The 13,550-nt window shown below is 36.3% G+C and overlaps 7 protein-coding genes and 4 pseudogenes across 11 annotated transcripts, besides 1 other annotated feature; 2 read left to right on the forward strand and 9 right to left on the reverse strand.

Annotated features, from left to right (window-relative positions):
* Positions 1–11,366: part of a mobile genetic element that runs on past the window's edge.
* TVAGG3_0896230 (uncharacterized protein) lies at positions 3,804–4,388 on the forward strand (the record flags this gene model as incomplete). Its single annotated transcript, XM_051251060.1, has 1 exon — positions 3,804–4,388. One exon carries the CDS (start codon positions 3,804–3,806, stop codon positions 4,386–4,388), a length of 585 nt encoding a protein of 194 aa, XP_051086535.1.
* On the reverse strand, positions 4,417–4,617 carry TVAGG3_0896240 (uncharacterized protein; the record flags this gene model as incomplete). The annotated part of the gene is made up of 1 exon (XM_051251061.1): positions 4,417–4,617. One exon carries the CDS (start codon positions 4,615–4,617, stop codon positions 4,417–4,419), a length of 201 nt encoding a protein of 66 aa, XP_051086536.1.
* Positions 5,233–5,955, reverse strand: TVAGG3_0896250 (annotated as a pseudogene). Its single transcript has one exon. A coding segment is annotated over exon 1 (723 nt).
* On the forward strand, positions 5,992–6,450 carry TVAGG3_0896260 (uncharacterized protein; the record flags this gene model as incomplete). The annotated part of the gene is made up of 1 exon (XM_051251062.1): positions 5,992–6,450. The coding sequence occupies one exon, from the start codon at positions 5,992–5,994 to the stop codon at positions 6,448–6,450; it is 459 nt and encodes a 152-aa protein (XP_051086537.1).
* Positions 6,467–6,886, reverse strand: TVAGG3_0896270 (protein of unknown function, DUF4108 family; the record flags this gene model as incomplete). The annotated part of the gene is made up of 1 exon (XM_051251063.1): positions 6,467–6,886. The coding sequence occupies one exon, from the start codon at positions 6,884–6,886 to the stop codon at positions 6,467–6,469; it is 420 nt and encodes a 139-aa protein (XP_051086538.1).
* Positions 6,922–7,219, reverse strand: TVAGG3_0896280 (annotated as a pseudogene). The gene has a single exon. A coding segment is annotated over exon 1 (298 nt).
* On the reverse strand, positions 7,320–8,157 carry TVAGG3_0896290 (uncharacterized protein; the record flags this gene model as incomplete). The annotated part of the gene is made up of 1 exon (XM_051251064.1): positions 7,320–8,157. A coding segment is annotated over one exon (838 nt), but the record flags the coding sequence as incomplete, so codon positions are not given.
* Positions 8,236–8,986, reverse strand: TVAGG3_0896300 (annotated as a pseudogene). Its single transcript has one exon. A coding segment is annotated over exon 1 (751 nt).
* TVAGG3_0896310 lies at positions 9,083–10,234 on the reverse strand (annotated as a pseudogene). The gene has a single exon. A coding segment is annotated over exon 1 (1,152 nt).
* TVAGG3_0896320 (protein of unknown function, DUF4106 family) lies at positions 10,309–10,587 on the reverse strand (the record flags this gene model as incomplete). The annotated part of the gene is made up of 1 exon (XM_051251065.1): positions 10,309–10,587. The coding sequence occupies one exon, from the start codon at positions 10,585–10,587 to the stop codon at positions 10,309–10,311; it is 279 nt and encodes a 92-aa protein (XP_051086540.1).
* Positions 11,367–13,073: 1,707 nt separating the features above from the next.
* On the reverse strand, positions 13,074–13,550 carry TVAGG3_0896330 (protein of unknown function, DUF4106 family; the record flags this gene model as incomplete). The annotated part of the gene is made up of 1 exon (XM_051251066.1): positions 13,074–13,550. One exon carries the CDS (start codon positions 13,548–13,550, stop codon positions 13,074–13,076), a length of 477 nt encoding a protein of 158 aa, XP_051086541.1.

The following is a 13,550-nucleotide window of genomic DNA, read 5'->3' on the forward strand; positions in this document are numbered from 1 at the left end:
AGGTAAATTGCCTCGTCGGTAGGTTCGACCTCGACCATTGCTACTGTCAGTAAAAGTACTGTTACTGTCAGTAAAAGTACTGCTACTGTCAGTAAAAAGGAAAATTTGAGAGGGTTTTCGACGATAAAGTACTGCTACTCTCAGTAAAAGTACTGCTACTGTCAGTAAAAGTACTGCTACTGTCAGTAAAAAGGAAAATTTGAGAGGGTTTTCGACGATAAAGTACTGCTACTGTCAGTAAAAGTACTGCTACTGTCAGTAAAAGTACTGCTACTGTCAGTAAAAAGGAAAATTTGAGAGGGTTTTCGACGATAAAGTACTGCTACTGTCAGAAAAAGTACTGCTACTGTCAGTAAAAGTACTGCTACTGTCAGTAAAAAGGAAAATTTGAGAGGGTTTTCGACGATAAAGTACTGCTACTGTCAGAAAAAGTACTGCTACTGTCAGTAAAAAGGAAAATTTGAGAGGGTTTTCGACGATAAAGTACTGCTACTGTCAGAAAAAGTACTGCTACTGTCAGTAAAAAGGAAAATTTGAGAGGGTTTTCGACGATAAAGTACTGCTACTCTCAGAAAAAGTACTGCTACTGTCAGTAAAAGTACTGCTACTGTCAGTAAAAAGGAAAATTTGAGAGGGTTTTCGACGATAAAGTACTGCTACTGTCAGAAAAAGTACTGCTACTGTCAGTAAAAGGAAAATTTGAGAGGGTTTTTCGACGATAAAAGTACTGCTACTGTCAGAAAAAGTACTGCTACTGTCAGTAAAAGTACTGCTACTGTCAGTAAAAAGGAAAATTTGAGAGGGTTTTCGACGATAAAGTACTGCTACTGTCAGAAAAAGTACTGCTACTGTCAGTAAAAAGGAAAATTTGAGAGGGTTTTCGACGATAAAGTACTGCTACTGTCAGAAAAAGTACTGCTACTGTCAGTAAAAGTACTGCTACTGTCAGTAAAAAGGAAAATTTGAGAGGGTTTTCGACGATAAAGTACTGCTACTGTCAGTAAAAAGTACTGCTACTGTCAGTAAAAAGGAAAATTTGAGGGTTTTCGACGATAAAGTACTGCTACTGTCAGAAAAAGTACTGCTACTGTCAGTAAAAGTACTACTGTCAGTAAAAGTACTGCTACTGTCAGTAAAAGTACTGCTACTGTCAGTAAAAGTACTGCTACTGTCAGTAAAAAAGGAAATTTGAGAGGGTTTTCGACGATAAAGTACTGCTACTGTCAGAAAAGTACTGCTACTGTCAGAAAAAGGAAAATTTAAGGGTTTTCGACGATAAAGTACTGCTACTGTCAGAAAAAGTACTGCTATTGTCAGTAAAAAGGAAAATTTGAGAGGGTTTTCGACGATAAAGTACTGCTACTGTCAGTAAAAGTACTGCTACTGTCAGTAAAAGGAAAATTTGAGGGTTTTCGAACGATAAAGTACTGCTACTCTCAGAAGAAAGTGCTACTGTCAGTAAAAGTACTGCTACTGTCAGTAAAAGGAAAATTTGAGAGGGTTTTCGACGATAAAGTACTGCTACTGTCAGTAAAAGTACTGCTACTGTCAGTAAAAAGGAAAATTTGAGAGGGTTTTTCGACGATAAAGTACTGCTACTCAGAAAAAGTACTGCTACTGTCAGTAAAAGTACTGCTACTGTCAGTAAAAAGGAAAATTTGAGAGGGTTTTCGACGATAAAGTACTGCTACTGTCAGAAAAAGTACTGCTACTGTCAGTAAAAAGGAAAATTTGAGAGGGTTTTCGACGATAAAGTACTGCTACTGTCAGAAAAAGTACTGCTACTGTCAGTAAAAAGGAAAATTTGAGAGGGTTTTCGACGATAAAGTACTGCTACTGTCAGTAAAAGTACTGCTACTGTCAGTAAAAAGGAAAATTTGAGAGGGTTTTCGACGATAAAGTACTGCTACTGTCAGAAAAAGTACTGCTACTGTCAGTAAAAAGGAAAATTTGAGAGGGTTTTCGACGATAAAGTACTGCTACTGTCAGAAAAAGTACTGCTACTGTCAGTAAAAGTACTGCTACTGTCAGTAAAAAGGAAAATTTGAGAGGGTTTTCGACGATAAAGTACTGCTACTGTCAGAAAAAGTACTGCTACTGTCAGTAAAAAGGAAAATTTGAGAGGGTTTTCGACGATAAAGTACTGCTACTCTCAGAAAAAGTACTGCTACTGTCAGTAAAAGTACTGCTACTGTCAGTAAAAGTACTGCTACTGTCAGTAAAAAGGAAAATTTGAGAGGGTTTTCGACGATAAAGTACTGCTACTGTCAGAAAAAGTACTGCTACTGTCAGTAAAAAGGAAAATTTGAGAGGGTTTTCGACGATAAAGTACTGCTACTCTCAGAAAAAGTACTGCTACTGTCAGTAAAAAGGAAAATTTGAGAGGGTTTTCGACGATAAAGTACTGCTACTGTCAGAAAAAGTACTGCTACTGTCAGTAAAAGTACTGCTACTGTCAGTAAAAGTACTGCTACTGTCAGTAAAAAGGATAATTTGAGAGGGTGTTCGACGATAAAGTACTGCTACTGTCAGAAAAAGTACTGTTACTGTCAGTAAAAGTACTGCTACTGTCAGTAAAAAGGAAAATTTGAGAGGGTTTTCGACGATAAAGTACTGCTACTGTCAGAAAAAGTACTGCTACTGTCAGTAAAAAGGAAAATTTGAGAGGGTTTTCGACGATAAAGTACTGCTACTGTCAGTAAAAGTACTGCTACTGTCAGTAAAAGTACTGCTACTGTCAGTAAAAAGGAAAATTTGAGAGGGTTTTCGACGATAAAGTACTGCTACTCTCAGAAAAAGTACTGCTACTGTCAGTAAAAGTACTGCTACTGTCAGTAAAAACGAAAATTTGAGAGGGTTTTCGACGATAAAGTACTGCTACTGTCAGAAAAAGTACTGCTACTGTCAGTAAAAAGGATAATTTGAGAGGGTTTTCGACGATAAAGTACTGCTACTGTCAGAAAAAGTACTGCTACTGTCAGTAAAAGTACTGCTACTGTCAGTAAAAAGGAAAATTTGAGAGGGTTTTCGACGATAAAGTACTGCTACTGTCAGAAAAAGTACTGCTACTGTCAGTAAAAGTACTGCTACTGTCAGTAAAAAGGAAAATTTGAGAGGGTTTTCGACGATAAAGTACTGCTACTGTCAGAAAAAGTACTGCTACTGTCAGTAAAAAGGAAAATTTGAGAGGGTTTTCGACGATAAAGTACTGCTACTGTCAGAAAAAGTACTGCTACTGTCAGTAAAAAGGAAAATTTGAGAGGGTTTTCGACGATAAAGTACTGCTACTGTCAGTAAAAGTACTGCTACTGTCAGTAAAAGTACTGCTACTGTCAGTAAAAAGGAAAATTTGAGAGGGTTTTCGACGATAAAGTACTGCTACTGTCAGAAAAGTACTGCTACTGTCAGTAAAAAGGAAAATTTGAGAGGGTTTTCGACGATAAAGTACTGCTACTGTCAGAAAAAGTACTGCTACTGTCAGTAAAAGTACTGCTACTGTCAGTAAAAAGGAAAATTTGAGAGGTTTTCGACGATAAAGTACTGCTACTGTCAGAAAAAGTACTGCTACTGTCAGTAAAAGTACTGCTACTGTCAGTAAAAAGGAAAATTTGAGAGGGTTTTCGACGATAAAGTACTGCTACTGTCAGAAAAAGTACTGCTACTGTCAGTAAAAAGGAAAATTTGAGAGGGTTTTCGACGATAAAGTACTGCTACTGTCAGTAAAAGTACTGCTACTGTCAGTAAAAGTACTGCTAGTAGCAGAGATTTTTATCGTTGTGGTCCGACGGTTAAGCCACAAACGGATGACTGACGTTCCTCTTCCTGAATGCCTTCCAAAGCCAGAAGAACCGAAAGCTGCAGAACCACAACAGTCTCCTCAGCAACCTCAGTTCCAGCAAGTACCTCCGAATTACTACCAATTTCCACCTCAAGGTTACTACCCACCACAAGGCTTCCCGAACTACCCTCCTCAGCCTATGCCTTACTTCCCCAACCCTTGGTTGTTCCAGCAAGCTCCACCCCAGCAATTCCAATTCCAATCTCAATCGAAGAGAGACCAAGACTTCGAAGAAGGTCTGAACCGCTTACGCAAAGAGTATGCTACAGCTCCAATGGAAGACGACAGGCTTTCAGTCTCTTCCCTCAAATCGACCGATTCGACTCGTACCACAGATTCGGTTCGTGACCGTGAAGACTACCTCAAGCAGTCTGAGAGACTCTTCATCCTACAACCATTTACAGTTGGAGCTCTCAAGAACATGCGCAATTACGAAGGTCGGACACCAGCTGGAGACCGCAAAACAGACGTACTCGCAAGAGCCGTCCAGCTCGTCAAAACAAAGACGGAGATAGTCGACTTCATACTTGCAGCTTGCCCTTACAAGTAAAAAAATAAACAATTAAGAATTAAACTTTTTACTCTTTCTTTTCTGAGTTGTTTAGAGCTGGTTTCTCTTGTAGAAACCTTTCGTACTCTTCCATGGTCATGTAATTGCGAATTTGGTACGCAATTCCAGGTTCGTTGTTTTTGAACCTGATGTATGTAACGCTTCCATCCTCCTCAGGGAAGTAAGCTGCTAACATCTGACCAAGTTTTCTCGGTGACTCGGAGCTCATAAAAATGTCACTTTTTAAACGTTAAGTTTTAGTCTTAATTTACCCTTTGTTGTCAAGGTAGTATTGGAGTGCAATTTCTCCAAATTCTCTATGTCGAGTTCTTCAGCATTTTCCAAGGTGTACCTGGAGAACTCAAAGAAGTTGTCAAGAACATACTGCCATGCTGCTCTTCTGAGTTCGTCGGTATTTTGGAAGTGTTGCACCTTCGAGTCTTCGGACATGAAAAAAATGACACTTTTTCTATTAAACCGTTTTGGCATTTCTCATGAGTGAGTATAGTTCTGCCGAACCATTGGAAGAGAAGAAGTACTCTTGCTGGCAAAAGACAAAAATAGTTGCCTTAGTTGTCATTGCAATTGTACTCGTAATTGAATTCATTGTACTTCTCTTCACGTACATAAAACTCAGCAATGGTATTTGCTTCGCGAAGAGATATCCTTACTAAGACTAAACACTTACATTTTCAAGCTTGACTTTTTACAATTTGAACTTTGTTTGCGTAGATATGAATTCTGAAAGAAGTATGAGGGTCTTGTATGACTTTGTACTTCTCCCATAGTTCATGTCTGTCAAACTTACCTGCCATGGACTCTTTCATAAGTTCCATGAAATCGTCTTCGGACAATCCGGGGAAAAGTATTATGTCAGTAAGTATTCTTTTAACATCCTTACTTAAACTCTTTGCTGTCTGTACACAAATGACAACTGAGATGTTAAAGTGTCTGAGCTTCTTAAGAATTCGACACATATCTTGTTCTCTGTTCTTTAACAAAGGATGAGAAGCAAAGTCATCTAAGATAAGAAGACATCTATGAGGGTAAGTCTTCCAATCGTAAGATTGCAATTTCTTCGAAATGTATTCTCTCTCTTTCTGTTTGTTTCTGAAGTGTTTCTTCTCTAATATTCTCTGCATTTCCTCATTAGGGTCTTTGAACTTAGAATTTATATACTCATTTATAGCATTATACTTCAAAACTCTTCTTTGGTACTTCTTATCCAATCTAACAACTCAGTATCCTTTATACATACTAACTTAGACTTCTTTATAATATCTTTGAACGAATTGACGGTTTGGTCAAATTGACCAGAAGTACTACAAATAACAACTAACTCATAGAATGGGTTCTTCTCATCTAGTTCTTGTTGTTGTGCAGCCATTTTAAGATAAGTGAAAGTCTTACCCGACCCAGGTGGTGCAATTAGACCTGTTATACCATTCTGAGCAAATAAGAACTTGTCATGTATAGGCTTTATCTGAGCATTTTCTAACTTCCTCTTGTTCTTGTTTAAAACATTCTCAAATTTCTTGTCAATGTCAGCAAACTTTTTTTCTAACATATTTTTAGAAAAATTAAAATTTTTATCTTTTAGAAAATGTCTAGCGATTTCGCTATCTATATTCGAGACAAACTTTTTGACAGCAAAACATCTGTCGACCATAAAATCTTACATAGTGTAAACAAGAAAGGTGAATTTGTTCTAAAGTTCTGTTTCTTGGAATATGACAAGAACCATAAAACATTACAAAGAGCAGTCTTAAAATTTGTCAATGACAGACTTGTTGACAGAGATGACGCCTATTGGAAAGATGAAGTCCAACAAAAGTTCTTAGAATGCAAAGAAGACACATGCGGTGTTCTTGAAGATGAAATAGAAAACAGAATAGAAGAGCTATTAAAGGACAAAGAACTTTTACATAAATATGGTTCTGAGAAATTTGACGTCTCACCACCAGAAAAGAAGAAGAGAGAAAAGAAAGAAAAGAAAGTAGAAGAAGAGAAGAAAGAACCTGAACCAGAGCCAGTTCCACCGAAGAAGAAATTTGACATGTAAAAATAAAATTTTATTTTTAGAACATTTCTGGGTCAATGTCAATGTTCTCTTCCTCTTTAGGAGTAAACACTGGCTTAGACTCTAAAATCTTTTTACCTAATTTACCTTGAACTTCTACAACTTTAGACTCATAATATTCATAGTCGTCTGTCTTCTTTGGTTCATAAGGTATAACAAGTTTGATTGCTTTGCCTTCTTTAAGGTTTGAGAACCTTCTGTCAAAACTTTCTTTGACTGTTAACAAACCTTCTATATCTAAGTCTTCAAATTTCGCACCATTTTTAGTCACAATAGCAAACTTAACTGGTTCGATGTTCCAAACTTTGCTGAATGAAGACTTTTCAAAATGGTAGAAGTAAACATTCAAATATGTGAATGGGTCTAGTTCTTCTTTAAGTCCTGACATGTACTTGTTTACTGAAATATATTTCGTCATCTTTTCTATCGGATAAAAAAATATTTTTTTAAAATTTACTCAGAAAAATTTTTCTTTGTATATATACCATTCTGAACATCTAAAAGACTTTTGACATTTGCCAAGAATGTACGTTTAGAAGCTGCCATATAACCATATTCTTGACAATATTGTTTATACGAATCGTACAATGACCTTTCATCTAAACACTCAAAGTCGCTTTCTTCTATGAACAGTTCATATACACTCTTGTTTGCTTCTAACAATGTTTGTCTCTCTTCGGTATGTGGAATTTGTCTTGGATTGAACTTAGAAATATCTAATGTCATGAAATATGAGAACAAGTGGTTGTAAAAGTCAGATGTCAAACATTCTGACAAAGCGTCAAAATATTCTGTATCTTGCATATGAGCTTCTGACGTTCTGACAACTACATATCTTCTGTCAGAACTTTCTAACTTCATCGGAACAGCATTGTTTGAAACCATAATGAAGTTTGCAACATTTTCACAAACTCTTTGGTCTTTATACTTTCTTTCAACAACTCCAACTTTGTCTGTTATAAGACTCTTCAAAGCATCTGAGTTCAAAACTTTTGTTGTATCTATACTTTGAAGTTCATTGCAAACTATAAGTTTCATATTCTCTATTGAGGAGTTAAACTTGCCACAGATGTTTTCTAAGTTTGTCATATTCGGATTCGAATAACCTTCTAACAGTTTGCACAAAATATCTGTAAAGAAAGTATTCTTACCAGTTCCTTGTTTTCCAATTATAATGAGAGCAGTTTCATTTTTAGCACTTGGATGTTGTAAGATGTTTGCAAACCAACATAAGATATACTCATAGACTCTTTCGTTTCCATTGCATATAATTTCTTTGACATGGTCTAACCAAGCTTCTATAATACTGTGTTTCCATTCTACTTGTTCGTATTTATATCCAGTGAAGATAGAATAGAAGTTTGGAGAAGGTGTATAGAACTTTATACCTCGAACTGAAAAATCTTCTAACTTTGACAATAAGATATCCCAAGCATCTAACATCTTCATTCCAACTTGTACAACTTTTATTTTCTTAAGTTTCTGTCTACATTCTTGTTCAGACACTATTGTTGCTCTTGGTTTGTTAAAGACAACATCCCATTCTTTCATGACATAACATTCTGGGGCAGAGTCAACATAAATGACTAAACGTTTCAAATTCTCGACTGCTTTGTTATAGTCTCGAAATGGGCACATATTTCTGAATGCTTGGAAGTCATAAAAATCTGAAACATCTATTCTGTACATTTTTATAAAAATAAAAAAAATATTATTTTTTTTATTCTTGACTTTGTTGTTCCATTTGTTGCATTTGTTGTTCTTGAGCTATTTGTTGTTGAAGTTGTTCTTATAATACAATACTTTCACCAGTTGCATCTTCCAATTCGAAACTTTCTGCCGTCATTGACAAATACATAGGACATAAAAGTTTTACAGGAACAAAGTTTGCGTCAACTAATGTCAACGTTATACTTGCCAAAGTGTTTGAGTTCACTAAGGTTGAAAATTCTGCATTCGAATGAACAATAGGCAAACCAGCAGAGAAAGTATTGTTTATACGCATAAGTATCTTTTGGTCATAATAGTTTCTGTCGACATTCGAATAACACTTTGAACCTAAGTTTGAAACAATATATAAGATTGGTGTGCTTAATGTCAATGGAATAGACATTCCTTGTATGACACCTTTTCCTGTTGTAGGAAACTGTTGGTAGTAAAAACCAGAAATAAGTTTTGTATTATAGCTCATATCGTTTATAGTAAACTCAGTCGGACATCCAAACATAATGAAACCTGCTCTAGTTGCAGCACATGTTACACCCGTACTTAAAGTATTAAATAAGTCAACAAAACCTGTTGGTGGTATATCTGAGTAAGTATCTTCAAAGGAGTATTTTTTACCATTCACAACAATAAAGTCTTCTGGTGTCAAAAGAGCAAAACAGGCTTTAGTCGTCATTGTGTTTAAGGTTAGTTTACAATATCGTCCTTGAGGACTTTGTAAGTTTGTTGTTATAGAATTATATGACTCAGGGTTTTTAGTCGTAATAGTATAAACCATTATGTCTTCTGCCATTTACTTAGCAAATAAATTTTAATGAAATGTTGTGGTCGTCAAATATTTTTATAACGTCTGGGAAACTATATTTTAAGTTCAACGTTTCACCTCCTTTCATAACGAATATTCTTCTCTTGGATAATATTTGCCATCTATGTTTATATGATATTTAATACTAGGGTTGTAGAAACAAGAATAGTCATTTATAGTTCGTCTGAACAGTACAAACATAGTATCTGCATGTTTCATTGCAGTTGTTAAAGCAATATCTGTTCTTGCACCTGCGGCTCCTGGATTTTGGTTTCCAACTTCACCTGCAAAGTCTTTGACAGATATTTGGTGTATAGGGAACATAAGTGGAACTGCAATATATTTGGCAGCTAAAGCATTTGAAATATCTGGGTCCAACATATAGACTGCAAGTCTGCTTTCTATTCTCTTGCATTCAAATTTTTCGCATGTGAACTTAACTGGGTCCCATACGTTTGCACCACCAGTATCCTTCATATAGTAGTTTACTTCATTGTTGAAGTTTGAGAAACCAAAGTCTAAGTCAACTTTGTTTTTGCAAAAGGCAGCGAATGTTTCCTGAGCTGTTGCTTTGGCTTCAATAGTGAATGGGTCTTGTGTTGGTGCAATGACTAAGTTATTTTTGCTTGGAGTAAGTTCGATAGAAATTTTTCCTGCCCAGTTTGGCAAGTATCTTAAAAACCTGAAGATGAGGAAAGATGACAAAGGAACTCTAAGTTTCAGTTTTACTTTAGTGGCAGCAGTTCCATCTGAACCAGAAAGGTTAACATAAACTCCTGGAACGTTAGGGTCAAGTCTTCTTATTTTCTCAATAGTTGCATACTGGTCTGTTTTTCTCTAGCTTGTGTTGTACTGAGTTTCTCAAAGCGAACCATTCAGAGTTTGCCCATTACTGTTTGAACTAAGTCAGAGTTAGAATATTATCTTTATATCCATAAAACTTCTGGAGCATATTGGTATCCGACATAGAAAAATTCCATTGCAACCTTTCTTGTCAGACAACTTGGCAGAAGGTTTTATTTCAATGTCTTGTTCCACGTATAAGAATGAGTTGTCAATAGAAATAATATGAAACCTGTCGCAAGCAATATCTACTGTTGTTGAAGAACCTTCTCCAAACTCACCTACGTTTCCATAAGAAACAGCAGTTGTATATTCGTAAGTTCCAGGAACTATTTCTGACCTTCTAATGGCATTGTCGCATTCGTTATACCATTCGGAAACATTTCCGTTCATGGCATCCAAAACTGTTGGCGTTATATTCTGAGCGGCGTACATTTCATATGGGTAAAAATATAGAATAGTTGGATTTATATGTCATAATAGAACCCACTCGGACCAAGCTTTACTTTCTTCCTGACTGAGTTTTTAACTGAATCTTTAACTCTTCTTTTTCCTTCATTGCCACTACTTTCACTAGATGAAGTTACTTCTTCACTACTTTCACTTTGTTCTACTCTTCTCTTCTTCTTTGGTGTCGCTTTTGGTAACTTGCCCTCTGCTTCAAGTTGTAGCATCTTTGCCTCATGTTCACCTAGTATGTTGTAAATTTCCCATGTCCTTTTTGCCTTTGGGCTCTGGTCGCCCATCTCAGGTAACCTATATCCTAGAAAGATTTGTCATAGTTTGTATTTGAGTCTTCGCTAATTGTTTGCATGACTCTTTCCTGAGTTTCCGGTTCAAGCTCTTCAAATATAGCTTGTCCATATGGAATAAGCTCGTTTCCAAATATATGTTTTTGTAGCCATTCTGGTTTTCTTTCCATGTAACCAATAATATCTTTTGTGAATGGGAAAGCTTTTACCCAACGTTTCAGTCTTGCGTCATTTATTTCTGTAGTTGGTTTTATTTTGTCATGGAACATGTTTTTCAATACTAACATTTCATTTGGTACTGTCCATTTGAGTTTTCTTAAATATTCATCCCTTCTCAGTTCATTGTCTGCAAAGTAAGTTTTTATGACATTTTGCAAACTTTCGTTTGCAAGGTCATGTACAATAGGTTCTCTTCCTTCTCTCTCCCTAACTTTCTTTCTAAACTCTTCACCAAATATACCATCTCTATGGTTCTGTGTAGTTCTTTGAGATAAATGTTCTAGAACGTCAGGTGTTATATTTCCCTCAGCCATGTTCATTTCATACCGGTCCAAAATATCTGCATCTTTCATATCTTTCACTGGCATTAAAGCCGCGCTGAAAATACCAGTTATATCTGGTTCACCATTCAATTCCATTGCGTCTACAACTTCTTGGAATTGAGGTTGTAAGTTTATGAACCACCTATCCGGATTAGCTTTATGACCCCATCTCATTGTAGTTCCATAGTCTGCAGAAACAAAAGTAGGTTTGTTTCCATATTGGTTAGGTTCTGAATGAACTTTAAACAATGTTTCATTTCTATATGTTTTGTTGAAATTTAACCTTTTATTTTCACCGAGTTCAGCCAAAGATTGAACGTTATATGGTCGTAAGTAAAAAGGATTATTGTATTTGCGTACATTTTCTTTCAGTACTTCCATTCTATGCTGAATATTTTCATCTGATGTTGGAGTCTTTTGTATGTCGGTGAACATTTTTCGATATCCTTCTACTATGTCAGCCGAATTTTTTAGACTCTTGGAAAGATTCCATATTCTCCTCATACACTTGTTGAGGGTCAAGATTTTTCGGCTGTTCCAAATCTTCATCTAGTTCTGTGAAGTTAGTTTCCAAAGGAGGGACTTGTTCGTTTCCTTCAGGCTCTTCTAGCTGTTGTTGCTGAACTATTTCTTCCATGTCTGGTTGTATCTGAACTTCTTCCTGTGGAGTTTCTTGTACCTCATCTGGTGGCATTTCATATATTCCGAGACCGTTTTTAACAAGTTCCCTATCTAAGTCATCCGGACTCATAAACCTTTCTTCTTTCGTTCCGTCTCTATTTTTTACGCGTTTCATGAAGAGAGTTGAATTATCATTTAGCTCTGACATCAAATATCTCGGAGTAAATTCATTCATGTCATTTGGATGATATGCTATTAAATCATATCCCTTTGCGAGCTTGTATTTTCCAGGTTTGAGATTATATCCGATTTTATGCTGAACCATAAAGCTAAATAGGTTCGGGTCAGTATTTCCTTCCTTGAACTTTCTAATAGCTTCTTTATATCTGTCACTAAAGTCAAGAGTATCTGGGTAACCATAATCTTCCTTAAGCATTTTTAAGAATTCTTGGTTTCCTTTTTCTCTACTTCTTTTGTGTCTTTGCTCTGTTTGTGGTTGCTGTGCTGGATTTTGAACTGTTGGTTGTTGTTGTGGTGCATGCCTGTGTCTGTGTCCGTGTGACGATGTAAATGTTTTAGGTAGTCCTGGTGCAGGTGCTTCTCTTGGAGGGTTTGGTGGTATATAAGTTCCACCAGCTGGCACATATGTTCCATCTGCAGCATAATGTCCTACCTGACTTTTCATTTTTAAGAAAGCATTTACTAGGTCTGTTTTGGTCTGTTGTAACTCTTTTTCTTGACTTTCCACAACAGCCGCTCTAACGGCGTCATAGGCACTTTGCACTGCCTGTCTCGTTGCTGCATCTGTTATTTTCGTCATATTTTGTGCTACTTCTCTTAACTCTTTGTCGAAACCTTCAGACTTCAGTTTCTTTCCAGATGAGAAGTCGTTCCCTAGTTTCACCTTACTATGAAGAGCTTCGAAGGCATTCTTAAAGTCAGCATTCATTAAAGCTTCATTTGAACTGTCTTCATCCGCTTGTATTTTTGTCCTTATTGACCCTATAAGTTGGGCTGCTTTAGCGTTGGCTTGGGCATCTAACCAGTCATTATTAGCTTTTATATATTCTGCGCTTTTCATTGCCTTTTGCATGGCTGCGTCGTTATTTTTACTTTCTTGTGCTAAGTTTTCATACTGTACGGTTTGGTTTTGCAACTGTAAAAGTTTTTCTGCCTTTACATTTGCTTCAACTTCTTTTTTATACTCATCGCTATCCATATATGTCTTCATGGCTTTTTGTTTTATCTTTTCATCTTTCAGTACTTTATATTGAGTAGTATGGTTTTTCAAATTTATAACATCTTGTTCCATTTTTGCTACTTCTGCTGCTTTTTCTGACACTTTTTCGCATATTCCTCTGTGCTTAGTTCTTTCAGTTGTTCTTCTTTCTTCTTTTTCTCTACGTTTAACTCATTTAGTTTCTTTGTCTGTCTGTCATATTCTAGTTTCTTTTCGTTTTCACTTATTTGTTTCTGTATGTCTATGTTTGACTTTTTGACATCTGTTATTTGATTTTTGAGTGAACTCAAATTCATTTGACTTTGAGGGTTATAAGCTGTTCCGTCTGCAGCTCCACCATAGCCTGCCATTTTCGCTAAATGTGCCGCTCTTAAACCTCCACTCTGTGCACCAATAACTCGGTTTAAAAGCATAGGGTTGCTTGACATTTGTTGCAACATAGTGGGGTCATTCATCATTTGTTGTCGCAACTGTTGTTGTGGTGTCAGTTTTACTATTGGATGTTTCAATGCTCCCTTCCTCTTACGTATATTCTTACGTAGCTTACGTGGCAT

Source organism: Trichomonas vaginalis, chromosome VI, assembly GCF_026262505.1.
Source record: "Trichomonas vaginalis G3 chromosome VI, whole genome shotgun sequence".
Classification (NCBI taxonomy): domain Eukaryota; phylum Parabasalia; order Trichomonadida; family Trichomonadidae; genus Trichomonas; species Trichomonas vaginalis.